General features: G+C 41.1%; 1 protein-coding gene across 1 annotated transcript in view; it reads right to left on the reverse strand.

The window, feature by feature from the left end:
• Positions 1–23,921, reverse strand: part of LOC121605055 (cadherin-2-like) — an 86,145-nt gene that overhangs the window by 34,464 nt on the left and 27,760 nt on the right. Inside the window, exons 3-5 of the mRNA XM_041934797.1 lie at positions 9,672–9,880; positions 4,307–4,480; positions 1,086–1,241 (exon numbers count right to left, since the gene is read on the reverse strand). Of these exons, the coding sequence (XP_041790731.1) occupies positions 1,086–1,241; positions 4,307–4,480; positions 9,672–9,880 (539 nt within the window). The remainder of the gene's footprint in view (positions 1–1,085; positions 1,242–4,306; positions 4,481–9,671; positions 9,881–23,921) is intronic.

Here is a 23,921-nt window from a genome sequence, read left to right on the forward strand (position 1 = left end):
GTGATGGCAAAGATGAAAATAAAAACGGGGGGGTGACATGCAACTACGGTGGCGAGGCAGACAGGGAGCAGATTCACCCATCAAGCCAAGCATGAGCTAGCCTAAATCATTTGAAGTAGTCAGTAAAAAGACTGTATGAGCGCTGGGGTTGGTGCTAAATTGCATCTTATGTGATTTGAACCAAGTTTAGAATTTGCTATCAGACCCATTAAGGTTCAACTTTCAACATTTCAAGTAACTCAACCTGAACATTACTTATATGTAAAGATTCAGCTGAGATCTGCATTCACTTTCTTTTGGCCAAGAAGGCAGAGACACTAAAGCCTGGACTGACGCTAATAAATATTAACAACATGTAGCTTCAGCCTGAAAATGAGACTAGCAGCACAAGACAGAGCAGATGCAGTCTACAGGCTTTTGCACACCATATTTTCCACGAGATACATAACATGACAAACCAAAGAAAAAAAAAGGGAGTGAGAGTCCAGCCACTCACTAATGTCATCTGATCGGCTCAGTGATTTCAGCAGAGGAGACTCACCACTTTGTTGCTGCTGTTACAACTTCAAAAGCACATAGTCCACTCACAGTCAAGATCTTTTGCCAAGTCCAGCAGCCTGCTCGCGGCCTTTTGACTACCAAATTACATTTGTTATCTGTCAACAGTGAAATTTAGCATTTCAACCCCCAGAAGCAATAGTCAGCACTGGTTAAAATAAGAGACATCTGCTGAGTGAATATTTCATTATTTGCTCTTTAGCAATGTAAATAGAAAACCAAGAGATACAAAAGATTGGATATAAGACTGAACCAGGACTGGATTTCATGATTAGACAGAAAATCTTGCAATATGACTTTTTTTTACTACTTTTTTCATGTGTTTGCTACAGTTCGGACTTTCAGCATGTATATTGTCTTGTCCTCTTAACCATAAGACTGTGAGTGTCTTGCTAACATAGCATTTTGGAGTTAAGGTTCAGTAAAAGCAAGAGATGTAATAGGAAGAACATGATGTTGACCTTGACTGAAACATTAAATGTTTGCTTTGCTGTGGACCTTAGCTGTCACAGTGTGGACAGTCTTACATGGAAGTTGGAGATGTGCTCCCTGTCCAGAGGCTTGGTGACGGAGAGCTGGCCTGAGATCGGGTTGATGATGAAGATACCGGTCGGAGGCTGGTCAGCCCCGGGGCCCGTCACACTGTAGCGCAGCATCCGGTTCTTATCCCGGTCCGAGCGGATCTGAAGCACGGACAGACAGGGCGAGAGAAGGAAAGGCAATGACAGAAAAGTTCATTTACAGTTATTGACAGTTAATGATGATATACAGCATCTGAAAAGATTCAGCTGGAAAAACAAGGATAAAAAAAACACATCCTTTGTACAAGTACATGCACATTTTTTTTTCCACTCAATCTACTGCATCTGCTGCTGTCAGTGTATTTTGGGAGATATTTCTCCCCAGTAAGTCTGTTTAAAGGTAAAAATCTAATAATATACAAGTGAAGCTAAACTTTTTGAGTTTGACCTGGATGTGTCTCATATGTCGCGATGACTTTAGGCTTGCACAGGCAAATGCTCAGCAAATGCTTGAGGCTGCTGCTACATAACTAGAGGAAATCTGATTTGATCTGAAGTCAAAATAAACTGTGACGCATGGTGCACCATTAATATCCTGTGCGTTGTCAATATGACCAGAACATAGGAGGAGAAAGGCAGCACTGTAAAGACCCTGTTTACAAAGCAAAAATGAAAGGATGAATATGGACATTAAGCTACAAATTCCAAACAAGCACTATTAACTACAACTAGGTATATGACTGAGTCAAACATTTTATCCACTTACATAAAAAGCAGTGTTATCTGCAGGATAATGGTCAGCGCTGGGTGGGAGAGAATCCTCATCGTATTTCTTTACTCAGAAACACTTAACATTTACAAATGAACTAGAAACCAGAATTACCACCTCGCGAGTCAAGCTGCAGTTTCCATCCATGTCTGTCCAGATTCACGTAATACAGGCAGTAAAGGAATGTAATAAAAGGTATTAAGTGTCTTTTTTAGCGAAATATATAACTCAGAAGTTCAACCCGCAATTTAGAGGTTCAGACGTGGGATGAGGGACCTCTGTTACATCTGTCATAAAGGCTTAAAAGTGTTTGCTCACTAGCTGTAGCATCTCAAGGTTCCATACTTAGATCAGGTGATGACACCTGAGCCAGCTCCATCTGCTGAATGAACTGTACAGCTGAAAGTCAAACGCTAGCTGGTGAAATGATTCAGCTCAGATTATTTTTGCTACATAAACTGCTCACCAAGGTCAAGAATGAAATGTCATTATCAAGTATCACACATGTATGTCTTCTGTAATCTAGCAGTCACAGCTACACAGCCAGCTGTATGCAGAATTATACGCAGAAAGACAAGGCCATGACACCACTCATTAGTTGAAAAGCCTGAGAAGCGGATAGGCCTGTATGGGTCAGTGTACATACTCCTACATCTCTTAAGAACCACATGTCTAAATAGTTAGACAGTATATGTGATGGCCTCCAAAACTAAATTCTTGGTCTGATGCTGTCCAATTTATTAGTATTTCACTTCATCCAAAAACATTAAGTATATATATATACTCTATATAATTATTCAGCTAAGCATTCCTGTCCCATGGAAGCCTGAGCTACATTGTATCATTAGTTCAGTTCATTAAAGACATTGGTTGTTCTGCAATTTAACACTGACAAAACAAAAATTCCTGTTGGTCCCAAGCCTAAGTTACATGATAACATGTTTCCATTGGTCTTCAAGTACTAGGAGGTCAGCAACCTAGGTGTAGTCGCTAATGGTGATCTCACTTTCCAGGCAATGTCAGCAAGTCACAGGCATCTTGCTACAGGAGAATGCAATGTAGGTCATGCTTTTATCTTCACTTGCATTTTTCAATGCTCACAGTTCAATCTACAAAGTCTGGCTACAGTTCATTTTGAATGCTGTCTCCAGAGTTTTGAGAAGCGGAAATTTCATCATGTTACACCAGGTCTCAGATGTCTGCATCATCCTAGAATTCATACTTACATTTTACTTCTCGTTTGAAAAGCCCTGCATGGTCTTGCTCCACAGTACATGTCTAACAAGCATGTCAGATCTCTGAGGTCATCTGGTATGGGCCTTTTGGCTGTTTCGAGGTTTAACCGCAAAGTTGGTGAAGATGCTTTTAGTTTTTTATGCTCCCAGTTGCTGTCAGATTGCATTAGGTCTGCTTCAGTGTTAAGATTTGAAAGCAGACTAAGAACATTCTCTTGTTTCCTGTGCATTTGATTACTGTTATTTTGCTGTAATTGCCTTTTTAAATTGCATTTGATTACAATTGCAGTTGGGGTAATTGGGGTTGGGGCAAGTGTATATGCCTTTAATGTTCTTTATTATTTTTTTAACACACTGTATTTTCCTTGAAATGAATATGCTGGATATCTTTCATTTTGTTTGTCCCCCTCAACTCAAAAATATATATATTTTTTCCTCTTCTTACAGTTGAATGTTTAGCTTCACTGTGAAGAATTATGTGTGTGCAGAGTTTGACACTAGAAGGCTTTTTTCATTCTCACATCTGTTGAAAGCGGAACATTTGTTTGTGCTCAGTGAAAATCCCATTTTAAAGAGATGGGCCTACAAGCATGATTTGTGACACCACAACTAGTTTGGCAGGCAATTCAGGCCCGCTATTCAAAGTGCTATTTGGAAACTTGAAGCACAAATGCTGAGAATGGACTTTTCAGTAAAGTAGGATACACCTCCTCTGAAGTAGTTAACCTTTTGAAATGACACATATTTGCATAATCATTGATTCAGGATTTTTTGGAGAGAAGAGGTAGATGTAGGATTTTAACAAGATAAAACTGTTTTTGAGGAAATAACATATCAGAAACACATTACTAGTCAAAGCACAGTGTTTTATTTGCATCTTAAAACATGTCTGGAGGGGAACATTTGAAAAGCAGACTAAAGACATTCCCTTGTTTCCTGTCATCTGATTAGCTATATTTTGCTATGGTTGTTTTGTTTTTTTTTAATTGTATTTGATTGTTTTGCGCACAGTTCTATGTGTATGTACCTTTAATGTTATCTGTTTTTTGTGAAGCACATTAGAATTCCCATGGAATGAATGTGCTATATAACTGCTATTTAGCTTGTTTCCTTGCTTTAGGGCTAGTAAGAAAAAAAGGTCCTCAGAGCAACAGTAAGGCAGGCTTGCATTTGTGTGTGTGTGTGTGTGTGTGTGTGTGTGTGTGTGTGTGTGTGTTTCTTACTCTGACTAGGTCCTCAGGGAACTGTCCTCGTGAGTTCTCAGGGACGTTGATAGGTGGAATGACCCAGTCCCTCTTCACCCTCCTCAGACTGCCATCACCCCTGACAACCACGCTGCGCCATGGAAACAAGATCTCTGGTACCCGCTGAGTCAGTGTTGCATCACTGGGCTTTACCTGCAGAGACAGCAAACAAGCGTTGTATACTGGACTAGACACACGCACGCGCATGCACACACACACACACAACCGCTGAGTTGCAGAGCCTGCCTGCTGGGAAGGCTTGGTGACTCAGGGTATTTCTGACCTCATTCCAGAGGCTTGGATTAATGCTCTCATTATAGTCTGTCTGATGAATGACCACCACCTGTCACCATTTGTGTGTGTCTGTGTGTGTGTGTGCGTGTGTGTGTGTGTGTGCATGGGTATCCTATACAACCACAGATCTGCATGACTGGTCAGTGAGCAGCCACACTGCAGGATTCACAGAGGATGATGAGGAAAAGGAAACTCTTCTCATGTACTCTGCCCTCCAACAATTCACCTGCTGCTCAAGCCGAGTTCAGCCCCTGACATTGGAAATAGGGATGGGTATTTTTACCAGGCTTTTAAAGTCTTGCATTCATTTAAAATGTAATTCATTTAATACAATAAATTGCATATTGCCCATGATTAATGGGTAGTATAGTATAAATAATTTATAGAATACTTTATATACACGCATACATAAGGAGGGTAATTAAGAGATCTGAGACATTACATATGAGGTAATGAAGTAAATTTCTACAACAAACAAACAAACAAAAAAAATAAGATAAAGCAATCATTTATTAGTCCCATATCAGGGAAATTTACAATGTTAGCAAACGGCAAAGGGGATAGTGTAATATTAAGAAGCATCAGCAAGAAAAAAGCAAGATAAGATACATTAGTAGACGATATGGTACGCACAATAAACAATATATTTTGCACATGTTAATTTGTCAGTGTCGGTGTGTAGATAACTGGGAGCAGTGCTGATTGTGTTGAAATCTGACAGCAGCAGGAAGGGAGGACCTGCAGTATCTCTCCTTCACACACTGTGGGTGAAGCAGCCTGTCACTGAAGGAGCAGCGCTGTCAGAGTAGTGTCATGCTTGGGGTGGAACATGTTCTCCATCAAGGATGATTAGCTTAGCCATCATCATCCTCCTCGATAACTCACTTGGTACAGAGGGCGCCCCATGTACTAAGGCTTTGTCCTCACTGCAGCAGCCCAGGTTTGATTCCAACCCGGAGCCCTCTTCCACCTTTCCTGTCTCTCTCCAACTGCATTTTCAAAAAAAGGCCAAAAAGGCCAAACGCATAGTGCATTTGTATTGTCAGTCCAGTCCAGTTTATTATTCAGCTTACACCCAGGTACTTGTAAGATTGCACCACAACAATTTACACTCCCAGAATGTTCACTGGTGTAGAGGAGGAGAGTGTTAGAACCTGCTGCATGATTTGGATTTCTCAGTTCTCTGTACTCCCTGTTATCCCCCATCAGACAGTGGCAGTTAGCTGAATTATGTGTGATGTCTGCAGTGTACAGGGTGAGGAAGGAAACCAGGACCGTTCCCTGTGCTGCAGACAACATGTCAGACTCACAGTCCTCTATCCTAACATACTGTGTTCGGTTGGCGAGGTAGTCCATGACCTACGCTGTGAGGTGGTGGTCCACCCCTGTCCATCAGAGGCGTGAGCTGTATGGTATTGAAGGGAGGGGAGAAATAAAAAGTCATGATTCTCACAGTGCTCCCAGCCTTTTCCAGGCGAGAGAGCAATCTATGCAGGAGGTCGATGACATCATCATCCATTCCAATGCCATGTTGATAGGTCAACTGAAACGGTCCGTTGATGGGCTCATCATATGGTGGATATAGACAAGGACCAGCCTGTCCAGGGTCTTCTTTAGATGTGATGTCAGTGTCACCACACTCTGGTTGAACATGTGCTCAACTACCCTGCACAACTAGTTTGCACAAGACTTGAGACAATTTGAGCTGATGCCACCTGACTTGCAGCCTTTCTCACTCTAATCTTCCTAAATTAATTGCCCCCTGGTCTGTTGTGAGGGATAGGACTGGGGTGGTGGTGTTGTGCGCTGGAGGTTGTGGGAATTAGGGTATAAGAGGGGGTGAGCCAGTGCACAGGGGCTGCGGATGACAGGGTTTGCAGCAAGGAAGACTGAACAAGGGGAAGGGGAGGGAAAGATGAATGATCAAATTTACTGAAGAAAAGGTTCAGATCATTCACTCACTTTCAGAACTCATGTGGCGGCAGCTGGGTTCTGCGGAGCCAGAGAGGGTTTTAAGGCCCCTCCAGACACCACTGATATTGTTCTGTGGCAACTGCTCCTCTATCTTCCTCCTGTAGCTATTTTTCCCTCTCTGATCCTCCTCCTCACTCACATTACACTCCTCTTTATTTTCTGACCAACAGTCTTTTTCCCTGAGGAGAGCATTTATTTCATGAGTGATGAAGGGTAGATGGATGAAAACACACTGGTCCTGGTTGGTATGGCTTTCTCCACAATGACGTTGATATAGTCCACACGCAATGTGTAAGACTGTCAGTGTCCTCCCCATGAGCATCACACAGTACTTCCCACTCAGTTATATCAAAAGCCTCGGCCTTGTTGGACCACCTTCTCACTGTGGCAACTGGCTGTCTCTATATGAGAAGTTTGTACAGAGGCAGGAGGTGCACCAGGTTGTGATCAGATCTTCCCCGGGATGGGACAGGTGATGAGTTAAATGCCTCCTTGGTGTTGGAATGAAATAAATCCATTTTCAGGTGCGGCATGTAATAATAATATGTGAATCTGAATGTGAGTGGAGGGATGGCAAATGGTCTGCATTTATATAGTTACACAAACATTAATACACTTGTGGCAGAGGCTACAGAAACCCACAAACTGATGCCACAGCATCAGGAGTAAATTGGGATTCAGTATCTTGTCCAGGGAAACTTGTACACGTAGACTGTAGGAGCCAGGGATCAAAATACCAACCTTTTGATTGGTGGGCAACTGCTCTACCTCCTGAGTCACAGCCACCCAGGGAGGTGTGATTACACCACCAGAAGCAATAAGAAGAAGGGTATGCAGGTGTCGTGTCTGCAGTCTGCAATTGAGTGCATGACATCACAGGCCGCATCAGTGTTTGCAGAGGGGGGAAGGTACACCTCTATTGTGAAAACATTGTGTGAATTCCCACTGTAGGTAGTATGGCCTTATGCTAATGGATAACAGCCCAGTGTCCTTACTGCAGAACTGTTCTTTAATCCTGATTTGCCCAGAGTTATATCATCTATCATTAACAAATATTGCTAGCTCTCTTCATTCGTCTTACCATTGCCCTCTGTCCTGTTCATCTCATCTGGAAAGTGTCCAGTGCAGTGAATATCCGCATATTGTTCTGTCATTGATAAGATGATTCTTTCTTCTATTTCTCTGCTATGTCAGTTTGATCCTCAAAAATCCATTCCTATTTTACAAAAATATCTTGTCTAAAAATGACAAACCGGCAGCCAGAAACCTGGATGTAATTTTGACAGTGACCTTTTATGTGAGAAACAAATGAAATTAGCTGACGAGTATCTGAAAAATCCGGTCCTCTCTCTTGCTCATTCATGGGTCATTCATGCTTTTATTTCTTCTTGATGAGTTTACTGTGAATCATTGTACTCAGGGTTAAGCTGAAAAAATATATATACTCAGCTTTTAATAAATACTAGAGGACAAGATCATATCAGTATTAAGTTTTAGAATTGATTTTAAGATTTTACTAATACCTTTAAAACACTTCTTGGTTTAGCTCCCAAGTTGTATTGCTGAATTGCTGCTCCCCTATGGGCCAGAGCTCAGCCTCAGATCTTTTGCAGTCAGTTAAATGTAAAGGCTAGTCTGCAATACACTCCTCTTTTACATAAAGGCCTGGTTCTCTCTTCAGTTGAGGTTCATACATTGGAGAATTAAGTTTAAGAAAAATTAGATAATGAAGGTACATTTTGCATTTTAAAGAATTCGATGACCAGCATCGAGGACAAAGACTCACATACTTCATTGACTGCATATAAGTAAGGTGTTGTTATAAGGTGACCCTGTCTGATCTGTCAACCAAAGACAGATTTTACTGACATTTGGAGCTTGGTGGGCTGTAAATGTGATGCCCATTTGTCTCACTCTTCAGTTTCATTTGATAACATCCCTGGTCCTGCCTCTCAGTTGAAGGGCACAGTGCTGACACTGCTCTCCTGCCAAATGAGTGGCTGTTAACTGCCATGGCTGCTCCTCGTGAGATTTCGTAATGAAGGATTGTTGACAGCTTCTTTCACTCTCTGTGATTCTCCTCCTCACCGACTGCAGCAATCGACGCTGAGAGCAGCTAAAGCATATGGCAGCCAGTTATTTCTAGGCTGTGTTTAGAAGAACAGCCAATCAAGGCCAGTGTCTTGTCTAAATACATGCAGAGGGCCTTATTATCGCTGTTGTACATCAAACAAACTAACAGATGGCTGTTTGACTCGCTTTGTCTCTGCAATCAGCACTTGGCCAACCTCAGACGCCTGCTGGGCTGGAAAAGCTGATTTTATATCTGTACATAGTTCATCCAACATTACTGAAGCCTTGGGGGGAAATAACAGCCCATTATGCTCAGACTGTTTAATGATTCTGCTTGTCAAAAATTACAGCTCTCTCTCAGAAAGGCCTCACACATACTGGCATCCTAAGACTGAGATCTAGGTATGTGTTAATTCTGTCAGGTTCTGTATGTGTTAACGAGCTCATAGTTATTCAACTGCATAATGACTCATCGAAAGTAGATGTCTATGCACCGTATATTCACTTTAAGACAGCGAGGGTGGTGTTCTTACAGTGGATGAGTAACACTAACATTCCCGGTGTCCTTCCTGGAATATGTTACTGTGCATTGTTGACCAGTCATGCCTTTTAACCAACATCTGTTAACCATTTAATCTGCAAAATGTCCAAAAAGTGAAAAATGTCCATCTCAAGCTTCCTGAGCCCAAGGTTACATCTTTAAATTATGTTTAGATTGAAAGTTCAAGGTATTCAATAAAAGTTAACACTGATAAGAATGAACAACTTCTCACATTCATGTTGCATCAATTGATTTAATAACCAAAAGATTCACCCAAAAGGCTACTATTTATGTACCTACATACTATCTTGATAGAACAAACCTGGGCGTGCACATAGTGGTAAAGTTGGGCACAGTAATGATGGAAGACCAACTTTCTGGTTATTCACAGTAAAGAAGCTGGAAAGCTGGAAACTAGAGAGGGTCTACAGGAAAACAGCTCTCTACTTCTGCAAAAGTTACCTGTTGCGATCGTGTGTGGAGGTGGACTCTGGTCTTCCAGACCTGCTTGGACTGTGAGTCTCGAGCGTAGACCACCACCATGGCTTTTCCCTTCCCAGCTAGGCTGAGGTGCCGCAGGGCGTAGACCACACCGTCCTCACTCACTCTGAAATCAGAAGGATCTCCAACCTCGAACCACAGCCTCCCTCCACCGCAGTCCATGAAGCTCACTAAGAGAGGAAGACAGAGACAGACATCAGACTGAGAGAAAAAACCCATCAATCACCTGCATGATGATGGGTCATCATGCTGCTGCATGCACCCAGAGGATTCATGTTCACATACTGTCATTTATTCTATCTAAAGATGTTGTCAACATTTAACACAGACACACACGCATGTCAGGATGGAAAACATTCCAACACCTTCACATAACAGCCAGGTGGACTATCAACCCACAGGTGACCTCAACAAAAGGCCCTGCAGAGGTCAAAGGTGCCCTGTAGAGTTCTCTTGTAAATAAACACAAGTTATATTTACCTTCAATGTTACTCAGCAAAACTTGTTGTATGTATTGAACACAATTCCTTCCTCACAAAACATTTGCAAAGCAGACGTGCAGACAGTGTGAATCCTGAATTATTTACATCTGTGTTTACTAGCTTAAAGCCGTGTTCTTCCCTGCCTTTGTTGGCACATTGCTGTGTATTTACTGCCATGTGTGGATCAATGGAGTAGTGTGAAATCATTGGACTGGACTAAACTAAAAGCTTAACTAAACAAAAGGAACCTGAGATTCCTCACCAGTCAGAGCTAAAGAAGCCTTTTGAATGAGACCTGAAATGTTACAGGAATCTAAAGCAAGTCCAGTTGCACTTGCAGATGTCTTGAGATTTTCACTTGAGCCACACCCACACCATGGGTCTGTCCCTCACTATTTCTCTCTGGGGATCCCAAAGTGTTCCGTGGCCAGATGGGTTGTGTAATCTCCCAGCCTGTTCTGGGTCTTCTCCATGGTCTCCTTCTAGCTGGACGTGCCCGGCATACTGCAACAGCCAGGAGTCAACCAATCATGACCCCTTCCATTCCATTAAAAAAATAAAATAAAAAGTTCACTAAATGATGCTCAAGATACTGACTTTGAATTATTTAACCTTCAAGAAACAAGCAGGTACAAAATATGTATGTATAGCTGTCAAATAGTGCAGAAAAAAAATGTTTTTCTTCCTTTCTTCCTTTCCAAGGGATAAGAAGGCTTTTAAGAGGTTAAAGGGAAAAAAATGAATGGCTGACTAACAGAGTGAAGAAAAAGTCATGTAAAACCTGACTTGCTTTCAGATGAGCATTAGCGCAAAGATCGATGGATCTGGCCAGAGAGAGTTTAGCCTGCCTGTAAATCCCAAAGCTGAAGTGGGATTTGCAGAAGTAAAACCTTAAATGGGCAGAAATGGGACCAGTTTTCAGCAGGAACAGCAGGCTTTTCTCTCGCTGCAACTCTGTCTTCTTTATCTCTTTGCCAAGTATAGCCTACCTTCAGAGAGGAAATAGCTTTTGTGATGCCCTGGGGGGGAGTACGCAGCACTGTGACTGCATTTCTCCGGAAATCATGGCAAGTTTGTCCGCAGTGTGATTTGAGGAGACACAGCACACTCATGCAAAACAAAGCTGTCAAAGGCAAATGTCAGCTCATCACAGTCGGCACATTACCAACAAGTCAGTGCATCCAGAGTGGCTTCTTCCACCTCAGCTGGAGGAGAGAGAGATGAAGGCTGCAGCTTTGATTTCTGTCCAACTACTTCTTTTGACAGGTGATGGAATATCATAATAGAGAAGGAGGCTGGAAATGAGGAATTTGATAAGATTTCCACAGACAGTTTGGTTTAATATTGTCCAACACAGCCTCAGATTAAGTCTTCATTATGACTTCAAGGACTAATTTTAGCATAGAATAATCTATAGAATACAATTTAGCAAGTAATCTATAAAATAAAAGAATATAATGACAAATGCTCTTCACAAGTTTCCAGAGTCCAAGGTGACATCTTTAAATTACTTGATGTTCCAGTATATTCAATTTACAGTATTATAGAATAGCGAAAGTCAGCAAATAATGAAATCTGAGAAGGTGGAACCTGAAGAATATTTGCCACATTTTCTTGATAAATAACACATCAATTATAAATTTATGGCAATTGACAAATTAACTGACTGGTCGTCTCAGCACTACAGTTGGAGTTCAATATCTTAACAAAACAGAATCCTTTCGAATCTCATCCCATTAAGTCTGGGCTTCCCTGCTTAGATTGCTGCCCCCGCAACCCGGCCCCGGATAAGCGGAAGAGAATGGATGGATGGATGGAAGTTCAGCTTTCAACAATTAAAAGTACCTTAAATTCTAAAGCATTGAAGCTCAAAAATGCAGTTTATATCTGTAATATCTGCTTTTGACTAAGAAAGCAGTGATCCTGTACTAATTCACTGTAGTCTATATGAGGTGTAGAAACAGCCTTCGAGCACTGTGACAGTGGTGTTTCTTTTCCTCACAAATGATCTTGAGTACTGACACCAGCTTGCAGAGAGCACATTGGCATCAGAGAAGACTTTCATGTTGACGTGTTACCAAGTTACAACATTAGGGTTAATTAAATACAGCTGATATAATCTGTCAATCATTACATTTCCCATCTCCACTGGTGAAAAAGACAGAGACACTGAAACCTGCTAACATTACCTGTGTGTTCTGTAGGCTACATTCTTAGCTAATAAACAGGACTGTACCTATGCATTGTCTGCAAACCATTCATTCCTGTACAAAACTTCAAGGCAATCCAGTTGTCGTGATGCTTCATCCTCAACAGTAAGTGGTGGACTGACCAAGCAGCAGACACACAGACACATTGCCATCTTAGAAAATCCTGACATTTTTGCAAACCAGCAACCAGATCTCAAATAAAACTGGCTCTCATAAACAAACACTACTCAGCTCGAGTTGTGCTAATTTATTCACTTTTCTTCAGCTGATGGAAACACACCTCATTCACAGTTTATTTTTAGTTGTGTTATAAAAGTTGATTTGAAATGTGCTTGATGGCTGGATGGAAATAGCACGTATGAGACAGAGAAAAGAGGGACAGGAAGAGAGACTGACAGAAAGGAAAAAAGAAAAATGCAAAGTTGAAAGTCAAATGACTGCACTCGTTTTCTGCGTTTCTTAGATATAAGTGCATATTCCTTATTTTTAATGCATCAGACTACCATGTATTCAGCGTGAAATTTCAGTTTAATCACAATAATGTATGTGGAGCTTGTGATCACATGGTTGATCATATGACTATGTGACTTGTGCCCCTAATTGAACCTGATGAGACATATGCAAAAAGCTTTAGTCTCTCTTCCAATTGCAGAAAATGGCTAAATAAATAACAGCTTTGAACTTGGTTCAGATGAACTGAGTATTCTAGTGTGCAGCAAGCCCCCTATTTATGATTCTTTCTTTGACTGTGTTTTAACACTGACAAAATTATATTGTTGTGCAAGGAAAAATCTGATTTTCTTATTTCTTTATCATATTTTCTAGATTTTTTGAGTCACAATTATGTGAAGTTTCAAAAGGAAACCTCAAGTCCCCGTCTTGTTTCTGCAAGATTTTAACTCAGACATGAACAAGGTTCATACTGTAGTGGGTTTAATTCAGTTTCACAGGAACTTTTCAATACCTTTACACTGACCACTATTGAGACAAAGAAATAAGTTGCTCCACAGAAGACACAACACAATATAGATAATAGGAAAGTGAAGGTCTCCACTGAAACCAGCTCTCTTCAGTCTAAGCCCTGAGCCCTCTGTGAAATAATGTAATGAGATAGAAAAACTTATGTCTACTCTATAAATTCACATAATGTCATTTTTTTTCTTGTGAAATATTAAAGAGTTTTCAGCCTCCAGGCCTTTTGTGATGATGAATCAAATCAAACAAGCTGAAAAAAGGCTGAATCATTTCCTGGTTGAGCTGTTCACCATATGCATGCCTTGACAGGGTGGAAGTCACTGTGTTTTAGGGCATCGCAAACCAGAAAAGTTTCAGAACCCCTGACATTCAACAACACAGAGTTGAACAACCAAATGCAAGTTGTAGTCTCTTGATGCTACACAAGAAAAACTATTTTTAAGGTGGAGTGCAGAGGATGAGGTAGAGTGGAGGAGTCTCACAGCCTGAAGATAGAAGCTGCTCTGTAATCTAGTGGTACAGCAGTGGATACTTCTGTATCGCTTGCCAGACAAACTCAGGGTGAACAGGGTGATGCTACTGGAAAGGGAATGGGGTTATTAAAACCAAAAGGGGTTTATTACTTGCATAAATGTGATCAGCACGTTGCATTCTTATCCTCATCCTGATTACATTTTATATATAGAGTAGACAAGTTGATGGTGTTAGCAGGAGAGATTCTAAAATGGAAAGGGAACATGAACGTGCTCAGTAAGTTTTATGATTAACAGTTGGTTGGAAACATTCTTCATGTAGATACAATTAAGACAAGTTGAGGGACATGAAAGAGAATGGTCGAAATCAAAGTGTCTATCTGAGATTTTTTATATCCTGATTTTCTTCTCTCTACTTTGGCTGAATCTCCAAATCACTGAATCCTACATTTCTCTTCAACGCATCTGGAGTATTTCATTAGACCACTACTGCCCAGTAAACATCCCCTTGTTTTAATCTCTCTGCCCCCAGTTTGTAACAAAGGCTTTCTGTTCTCAGAGACAGCTTAGGGCCAAGCTGAGTTAATGACATCCCAATTACATCATCAATGCTACCTGGAAACCATGCTCCAGAGCCACAGAAGAAGAATAAGAAGACACTGTTTTCACTGGCTCAGTATTACTCCACATAAAAAGTAAACTGATCTTCATGTGCAATATATGTGGACTCCCCTCTGAAGGACAAAATCTTTCAAACTTATACCAATAGGACTTTCACACCCTGTCTGCCAATCGATTCGGTTTGGGTTCTGAGCCGATGTTTGAAACACTGGTCTCACCACTGAACACACTGATGGATTGCCATAAAGAAGGAAAAACTTCCTCCAGTGCCCACCCCTCCCTCCAGCTGCAACATCTTCCACTCTCTCTGATGCTCTCTACCAGCTCAGTGTAAATGCTCATATATAATCCATGGTCATGTTCAAAAACACTCATGCTGCTACATGATGTTAGAACTGTCTGGTTTAACACCCCCCCACTGGCGATATAGAGGGAACTGGGGCAGAACTAAGCGCAGGGCTTTCAGATGTTGCTGGGCAGCAGCAGGTGGTTACAAATTCAGCCTCTCATATTCAGACAGCACAACACAAAAACATGCAAGATGAAAAAAACATCCAGGGTTACATGACACGCAACAACATCAACAGCTCAGGGAGCTACAACCTGAAGGGGCTGCAGTGGCAGAACAGTCAGATCACAAAGTTTGACTTTGTCCTATCCGATTGTGCTGCTTAAGCAACACATTCTTTATATCATGATAAGTTTTTTTAAAAATAAATAATAAAAAATATTTTGTTTATACACAAACAATACAAATCGGTTAGTATTTCTTCTCTTTTTACTGTGTTTTCGTTCTGTTTACAGGAAACTCATTCAAAGGCTACACAACAGCTGCTAAGTGGACTTCATGGTGAGATTGTTTTGCAAACTGGAAATTTTGTCTTGATTCTAGAAACAGCAATCTCAACCTTAGAAGTTCTTAAAGTGCTCAAAAAAAAAGGACACAATTGCATGATAACTCATCATGTCAAATATCAAAGCTGCAGAACAGCCACTGAATGGACCTTGTGCTGAGATTGTGTTGTCCACTAGTTTATATTTCTATTATTGGGTCGTTCGATTGCTTTCTACACTTGTATCAAATCAGAACTGAAAGGTAATTTATATGATGTCTTTTCAGCACATGGGCTCAGTTATTGGAAGAGGTATGCTGCAGTTACATTATGAAGGTAGAAACTGTTACAAGATCAGAAATACAAACTGAAAAATAAAATGATATTTGGTCTTTGTAATATTTCATTTATTACCCTTGACAAATGATTGTAGCCCAAAGCCCCAGGTAGTCAGCAATAAATAAACAGCTTCCAGAAATATTTAATGATTTACACTTTTCAGCCATGTTAGAGCCATGGCTCTACGGATGGCAATGTCTGTCTCTCTGTTTGTCTGTCCACCACTTTGGTCCATAGTGAAACATCTCGACAACTATTCTATGGCTTAAAATTTGGTATAGGTTTCATGGTCTCCCGAGGATGAATGCTAATGGCCTGAAGTTTTCACTTATCTACTGGATGGATTGGCACAAACCTTTGCACATACATTTAGTGTTCCTACAGGACGTTTAGTTTACAAAAACATCAACATGCTGGATGTCAATCTGTAACTTTGGAAAGCTACTGACCAATCAGGCTTCACAAAGACACATAAAAATGATTTTCTTTCCGAGATTTTTTGGAGCTGTCTCACCACACTGATGGATTCCCATAAAGAAGGAAAAACTTCCTCCAGTGCCCACCCCTCCCTCCAGCTACAACACCTTCCACTCTCTCTGATGGTCTCTACCAGCTCAGTGTAAATGCTTATATATAATCCATGGTCATGTTCAAAAACACTCATGCTGCTACATGATGTTAGAACTGTCTGGTTTAACACCCCCCACTGGCAATATAGAGGGAACTGGGGCACACACCCCTGATTAATTTTAAGTTTCATTTTAATTCTAATTTCCAGCTGTGAGCAGCTACTCTACTTCCTTAATGTGGACTGGGGACTGGGACATAAGTTAGTCTTGTCTACATGTTTCCATGCGTATTTCCAATGTCTGCAACTTGGTGCCATGTTATAAATTACTCTGATAAACATTTTTCATCATAATTTCATTTCTGGAGGTTGCTTGTGTGTTTTTGTATTTCTAAATGCTGTGTGTCAAATATGATGTGTGTGGCTCATAGATGTCTGTCTCAAATAAAAACCTGATTCTTCCAGCAGCTGAGGCACATAAAGGAAGCTGTACAAATTCTGCTAACACATACACCGATAACAATATGTCTGTGATAACTCGATTACGGTCGATAAACTGACATGCAAAAGCATTGATGAGGCTTCGGTGCTTCATTGTACATTCAGAATGGTTAGTGGTTAATGGTTAGAATTTATAGAGCTATTATCACAAGTTACATTTTGAGACAAAGTACTGGCAGAAAAAGAGCAAGAAGATAAATGAATACATTGAATCCGTAATGAGGAGTGGGGGGGTCTTTCCAAAAAACCCTTCCCAGTCCTGAACGTGCCACACAAGCACAGCTTGAGCAATGCACTACCGGGATCTGATCAATATCTTTGCTGGGAAAAAAGGCTCATAACGGTGGACACACACACACACACACACACACACACACACACACACACACACCTCCATGCTATAAGCCTTACATCATGATAAGGAAGATGGAGACTAAAGGGTTTGGAGAAAAGATGCCGGGACAGAGAACAGGACAGAGCAATAGATAAAATGACCGTTACAAGTGTTTAGGATTTATTTGGACTGAAGCTACCAATATTCCTAAATAATAACCTTTTCAAGCCTCAGAACTGAGAAGAGCACAGTGTCTTCCTCAGATCGTGAGTCATATCAGAATAAAGGCCTTGAAAATGACATTTAGGCCACAGTGGGCCAAAACTCTCCACTGACATGCAGCCTAATGAAACAGTCTGAATGGTTCGCAGAGCCTCAGGGCAGGTGAAGACTCAATCATTACATGTTTAACTCTGGGATGATTTCACTAGTCAAGACATTTGATGGGAAAAACCAGCTGACCAAAAAATCCTGATAAACTCAGAGGTAATAAGCAAAACAAAGCTTCTGGCAAATTCCTCAAAACAAATTTGATTTAGTATTTACAGCTGATTTTATTTGTGCTTGATCTCTCTTGCTGTAAACAAACATGGGAACAATGACTCCGGATGTCTGGCAGCTTGTAGTTTTCTATAAACTCTCAAAAAGCTTGCCAGAGTTTCCTGCTCAACAACAAGACACTGAGAGGACGCTAAACACTTAAAGGTTGATTCTATTTGCCGTCTGTGACAGTTTTCCAAGGGCCCTGTCTCAAGAGTTCCACTTAGTGAAACATAACAGCAAACAGAACATCCAAGTGCTTACCCACTCTGTTAGCTCTGCATTTACTGATCCGAGGTTGTGCACAGATCTTTACACTACAAATCTTTTCCAATCAAAGAGAATTTTGAGCTCAAAATTCGAAGTCAAATATGCTGCATGAAGCCCATGAAACTTTTTTTTACCTCACCCCAAATCAAAATGACGTACAGTACATTTCATTAAAGGCTATGCTACAATCAGTTTACTGGCAGCTGTTTAAGGCTGTAGTTAGGCACAGCGGTGCTCTGTGCTAAATGCTAATATCAACGCTAACATGCTCACAATGACAATGCTTAGATGTTTAGCAGGTATCATGTTTGACATGTTCACCACCTGAGTTTACTGTGTCAGCATGCTAACATTTGCTAATTGGTAGCAAACACAAAACACAGCTGAGGCTGACGGGAATGTCGTTTGTTTTGCAGGTATCTGCTCATAAACTAAAGGACTGGACACATTCAAGTGTTGACCTGATGATGGCGCTAGGGGGCACCGTCCACACCTGAACGTTTCCAGAAGATCCTTACCACCAAAGAGTCAAGGTGCATAACTAACGTAGCCGACTGCATGTTAATGATTAACATCAGTGACCGTGATGTTGTTGGACTGTCCACACAAAGACTGGCAAACATCAACCGAGGTCATGACAGTGAAGCAGTGTGTCCATGATGTGTCTGCAGGGCGCTGTGAGGCCAACATGATGTGATCGAAGTGGGACGGATGCAGACTTTGACCTGAGGGGTTTTATCCCGTCTACTCTGACGAGCGCTGGATCTTTATTTGTACGCATTTTAAACTCAACATTCAGGTATGAAGGTAAAATGTTAAACAGACGGGAGGCTAACAGGCAAAGCCACAATCCTGTGACATGGTGTGGAGCCCCAGCTGGAGATGAGCTGTGATATGCTTAACACACTTGCGGATAAAAGGACACACACATTTACATAAATGAACACACACAAATGAAGGCACATGTGGAACTGCACACACGCACACACCCACGCACACACACACACACGCACACACACACAGACTTGAGAAAGATTAAAAGACAACAAAGAGAACTAAAAAGGATTAAAGCCTCACTAGTGAATCTTCATAAACAATTTTCTGTCTGCTAAATACTCACAAACACTGCTGAACTTTGATGCTCACGGCATTCTCAATGCGTGCGTGTGTGTGTGTGTGTGTGTGTGTGTGTGTGTGTGTGTGTCTCTTAGTGACAGCTGGGTGTTGCTAGATAAACTCTGTCTAGGAGCGAAGCCAGAGGCCAACTTCCTTCTTCTCTCTGTCAACCCAACCCATGCAGACGGAGAATATAGAGAGAATAATATTTCCTGAATTTAAATTAAATGAAGATGCTCCTGCCAGGTCCTGCCGTGTCATTTACAACGACAGCTTATCTAAGACACTAGAAACTGACATTTTGTACATCATGTGCTAGTTTTCTCAGCAGTAGAGCTGGGTGGTTCTTTTAGATCTGACTATGTATCATGACACAAATGTAATTTTAACAAATGTGTTGGCCCTCATCCTGCTTATTATACTTCAGTATTTCTGTTTTACTCCATTGATTTATATTAACTAGCAATGTTTTCCTTCAGGACATCTAATACTGTGCTTAAATCATATGGAAAGGATGTTAGTGATGGGACATATTCTCAAGACTTGAAAGCATCTTTGGGTTTTGGACTGTAAGTCAGAGAGACAATGACAGTGTTCATAATTTTAGTTTATACAATAAACAGTTAATTGAGTCATTCTAAAACAATGGACAGATTGTTTGAGAATATACAAAATGCTAACTGCTCTGACCTACCATTTCTATAAAACACCTCAATAAGACAGCTGAAAGGAAGATTTTCTGTTCACATTTGATGGAGATGGGATGGAGGTAGGAGATGTTTCCCCTTGCTCCATGTCTTTGTGTTACTGTACAGCTCAAACACACATGTCATTGATAACTGAGCTTCAGAATGGAATTGGGAGGCTTTAGAAGAACCTGTGGATACTTTTTTCTTAATTTTTTATTCTGCACCAGTTGTTTTTGTCTTGCTTTTCTTTCCTGGCTCTGGTATTCGAACATCACGATGCAGTTCTTCAGAGAAATGACCTAAAATATGAACTATGTGGTGTTCCCCCACCCTGAATTTAAAACCTCTCTGTGAAAAAAAACAATACTCACTAGTGGAATGCACATGGTTTCTTAGCGCCACCCTGATTTCCCTTGGCTATTGCCCTGCTTTGTCCCAGCAACTGCCCCTGCTCATAAAGCCAGTGTTTTCCTCTGTCCTCAGTGGGCGGAGCTGCACCACTCACCCCCGCCCCTCCTGAGAGAGATAACACTGGGAAGCATGCAAAATCAATCAGCTACAGCCCTGAAAGGCCAATATGCTGTTCAAAAACCCACACAGGCAGAGTGAATGCTGAGTTGGTAGTCAGACTGAAAGAGTCAGAGCTCTGCAGTCCTATACCTGCATTACACACTCTGTCAGGGTATTACCATGTGAAGACAGCACAGGGCTGATGGATGGATCACAGGCAATAGAGCTGAAGAGGCCACGGCTCAACCACTATCATCACCTGTTGTTCACAGCTCCTTCCATTTACTGACCCACCATGCCTTCCTGCTCCACAGCTGGCAGCCTTAATGCTCTTGGATATGTGTCGAAGGGAACGATCTCTCCTTAAACACTCCTGGCTGCTGTCCAGCACACAGGCAGATTTTCAAAGAAACTGGGTTGTTTTCCACATGCTGCTATTCATACATGTTTAATCATCTTAGAGACAGTACAACTGCAATATGACTATGGGGTTTTTTTCTTGTAGCACACATATTCATATTTCCAGCTTTTAGTCACATTTCCCCTGTGATTTTAATAGGTGGAAATCTATATTAAAGTGAAAAGTTTATTAATGTCACAATTCTGAAGAAGGCCATCTACTACTGATATCACCACCCAACCCCTGAAATGTCTGTATCATACAGACTGGTTCCTGTTTGAGGAGCATGCTGGTGTTTCTGGGTGTCTCTTGTACATTCATGCTCACTATTTCATGCATAATGTCTTTTGTGTGGTTTTGTCCGAAAATGCAAAAGACGCCTGTTGCAGTGGTTACTGTAGACTGGCACTAGAGCCAACTGATGGTGTAATAAAGTGACAGCACATATAATTTACCAACTCAAATAAGTGGATTAGCTATTCTTTCCACAAATATTGTTTAGTCTTGTGTCACTTATCATCAGGTTGTATTGCAACATATTTCAGTGCACGGTAATGCCTGTGTTATGCTGCGCCATTACACTGAATTGTGTATCAAATCATAAACCCAAACACACTGTCATTTATGATATCATATATCTAACACACTGAAAAGTTCTGAGTTTTGTACTGGGTAAATCGGTTGTTTTGAGCCAGTGTTATTTGTTAGGTGTATTACTGTTGGGTTACCAGACCAAAAAAAGCCCCTTGTCTTTGGCTTCGGGCCAATTTTGTGTCATTGCTATATTCACCATGCAAGGGCGATTTTCAACCTACTGATTTGCGTGTATGGTTTTATCCTGTATCATGGTAGGATTACAAATGGGCCAAAGCTGGTAACTGCCCTGGCAGTTACTTGAATTAAATAACTTTGGCGCACAGTTATTGGGTCATTTGCACCGTGAAGGGCCCTGAATTATTGACCCCATTCCGCAGCCCTATTTGTAGAGCAGCACAGCGTCTCGAAAAATGATGTTCATATTGGACAATTCTATACCTCGCAGTTTACATCCAATGCCAGTGTCCACGATGCAGGAAGAGGTGCTTCTTTCATGTAGGCTCTACTGAGACTTTCTTGCACTAGATCATTCACATTACAGACTCACAATTAATGTTCACTTTCTGATCTTTCATCTTTCCCCAACCTTAACCAAGTGTTTATTTTCCCGAAGTCGCCGCCCGGCCCCCACAGAGATGGGGAGTCCTGCCATGTGCATTATGTTATGCCTATGATGTCTTTGTTAAATGTTATATCACAGTGCATTGTATCGCATCCTGTTGTTTTGCATCGTACAGTGATTCGTATCATAGCGTATTGTATCTGACTGCATCGTGTTGTGGTGCATCAGCATAAATTAACACAATCACACCGAAGCGCTGACTTGCTCAGAGATATAAATCTGCTTTATGAATGCGATATAAATCTGCTTTACGGTGGATTTTCTATTTAATGCACGCACACGCACACACACACACACACACACACACACACAGTCGTATTTCCATCACTTTAAAGGACATTACATGGACTTACATTCATTTCCTGGAGACTTACTCCAAACATAACCACAGCATGCCTAACCATAACCCGGCTTCACCCTAACATTTAATGAGTTACTGTAAGTCATGGGGACTTGCATTTAGTCCCCACAAGACAATGTGACTGTGTAAATAGATTTATGTCCCTACAACATGAGTAATACACACACACACACACAGACACACAGAGTGAGCTCAGGCAGGCAGAGTGCATATTGAAGTGGTTTAAGGAAAGCCTCATCTTAACCAGAGCTCCCATCTGTTATTCCTACAGTGTTGGACAGACAATCGATATCTGTAGCGCAGATCTGCGACAACTGCTGATTGTCTTGGTGGACTCTCACAGCTAAATGAGATTTACTTCATTATACTGCTTTATCTAATTGTAGCAGCGCCAGTGTGGAACCACAAAATAGCCCCTGGAGAAATCAGGCTGGCCACTGGGCCTGTGGTCACAAAGTATGTTTCCAATTTCATTTTTAATAGAGAGATTCCAGAAACTGTCCATTTATAACAGCACAACAGAAGCTGGATAATTACTCTGAAGGTGAATAACAGCCATAATCTCCTGCCAGTACATTAAATAATTAATACTAATAATAATTTTACTGGCCTAATTGAGTTTCAGGCTTGTTTCAGACGGATATTTGGGCCTTGAGAGCTTTTTCATTTCAAACAAAGACAACAGCTCTTTAGTTAAAGGGTCCTGAACACCTCAGCGATGTTCCTCATTGTGAATCAGAGGGAATGGAAGGCCTTCAGTTTAAACTGCCTGGCTCCTTTCCACTGTATGCAGTCTTAAGACTGAGCTGTCTGAGCAAATAATCCACAACAATCAGCATTCACATCCACACATTATCAATTCTTAATGTTATGTTTGTTAAGGCTCTGATCAATCCCTGCATTGATCTGTCTCTAATCACGCTACACACACACATTAGACATGCAAACAGACTGTCAGATTAGTCGAGTGGCTTAGAGGAGCACACAGCAGCCATGTTGAGGCTGATCCACCCCGCCAGCCTCCCGTCACTGATAAGCTGGAGTGTGGTTGAGGAGGTGACTGGGAACAAACACTGAGGAGTGTCCGGAGATGGCAAAGACATGAAGCTCACACTCAGAAATACTTACCACACTTACTTGAATTAGGTAATATGATGCAATAAACATCATGTAGGGCTGGGTATCACACCACAACAGTGTTTAAGTACTGACAGAAATGTGACTGTAGCAAGAGTTGGTGTCCAACATCAGGTCAGTCTACTTATCTTTTTCATGTACCAAAAGATGACTTTGGTCAGATTCATGGTGTAATTTTGCCATTATTGTGCGGACCGTGTTAAATCAGTGCACTTTCAACTGTACTGCAATGCAACTGGAGTGCAACTAACATTTTCATTCTTAAATTTAATCAGTCTATTAATTTGCCTTAAAAAATCCAAAAAAAACAACAACAACAAAATGTTTCCAGAGTCCAAATCAAATATCTTGTTTTCGGTTTACTGTGATCCAAAACACAGAAAGGAGAAAATCCATACATTTGTGAAGCTGAAAACAGCGACTGTGTGGCAAAAGCACAGTTTTGTCCACATACACACATGCTGTACATACAGTACATACATACACATACATACACAATAAAAAAATGCAAATTGTTAACTGAATCATAAACTAATCATCACATTATTTTAGAGCACATTTTTTGCAGAGAAGCCAGAGAAGTTTTGTGAACTGCCGCATACTGTACACCAGCAAGTGTTCCTCCATTTGTGC

The sequence above is a fragment of the Chelmon rostratus genome, chromosome 4 (assembly GCF_017976325.1).
Source record: "Chelmon rostratus isolate fCheRos1 chromosome 4, fCheRos1.pri, whole genome shotgun sequence".
Taxonomy (NCBI): Eukaryota; Metazoa; Chordata; class Actinopteri; order Chaetodontiformes; family Chaetodontidae; genus Chelmon; species Chelmon rostratus.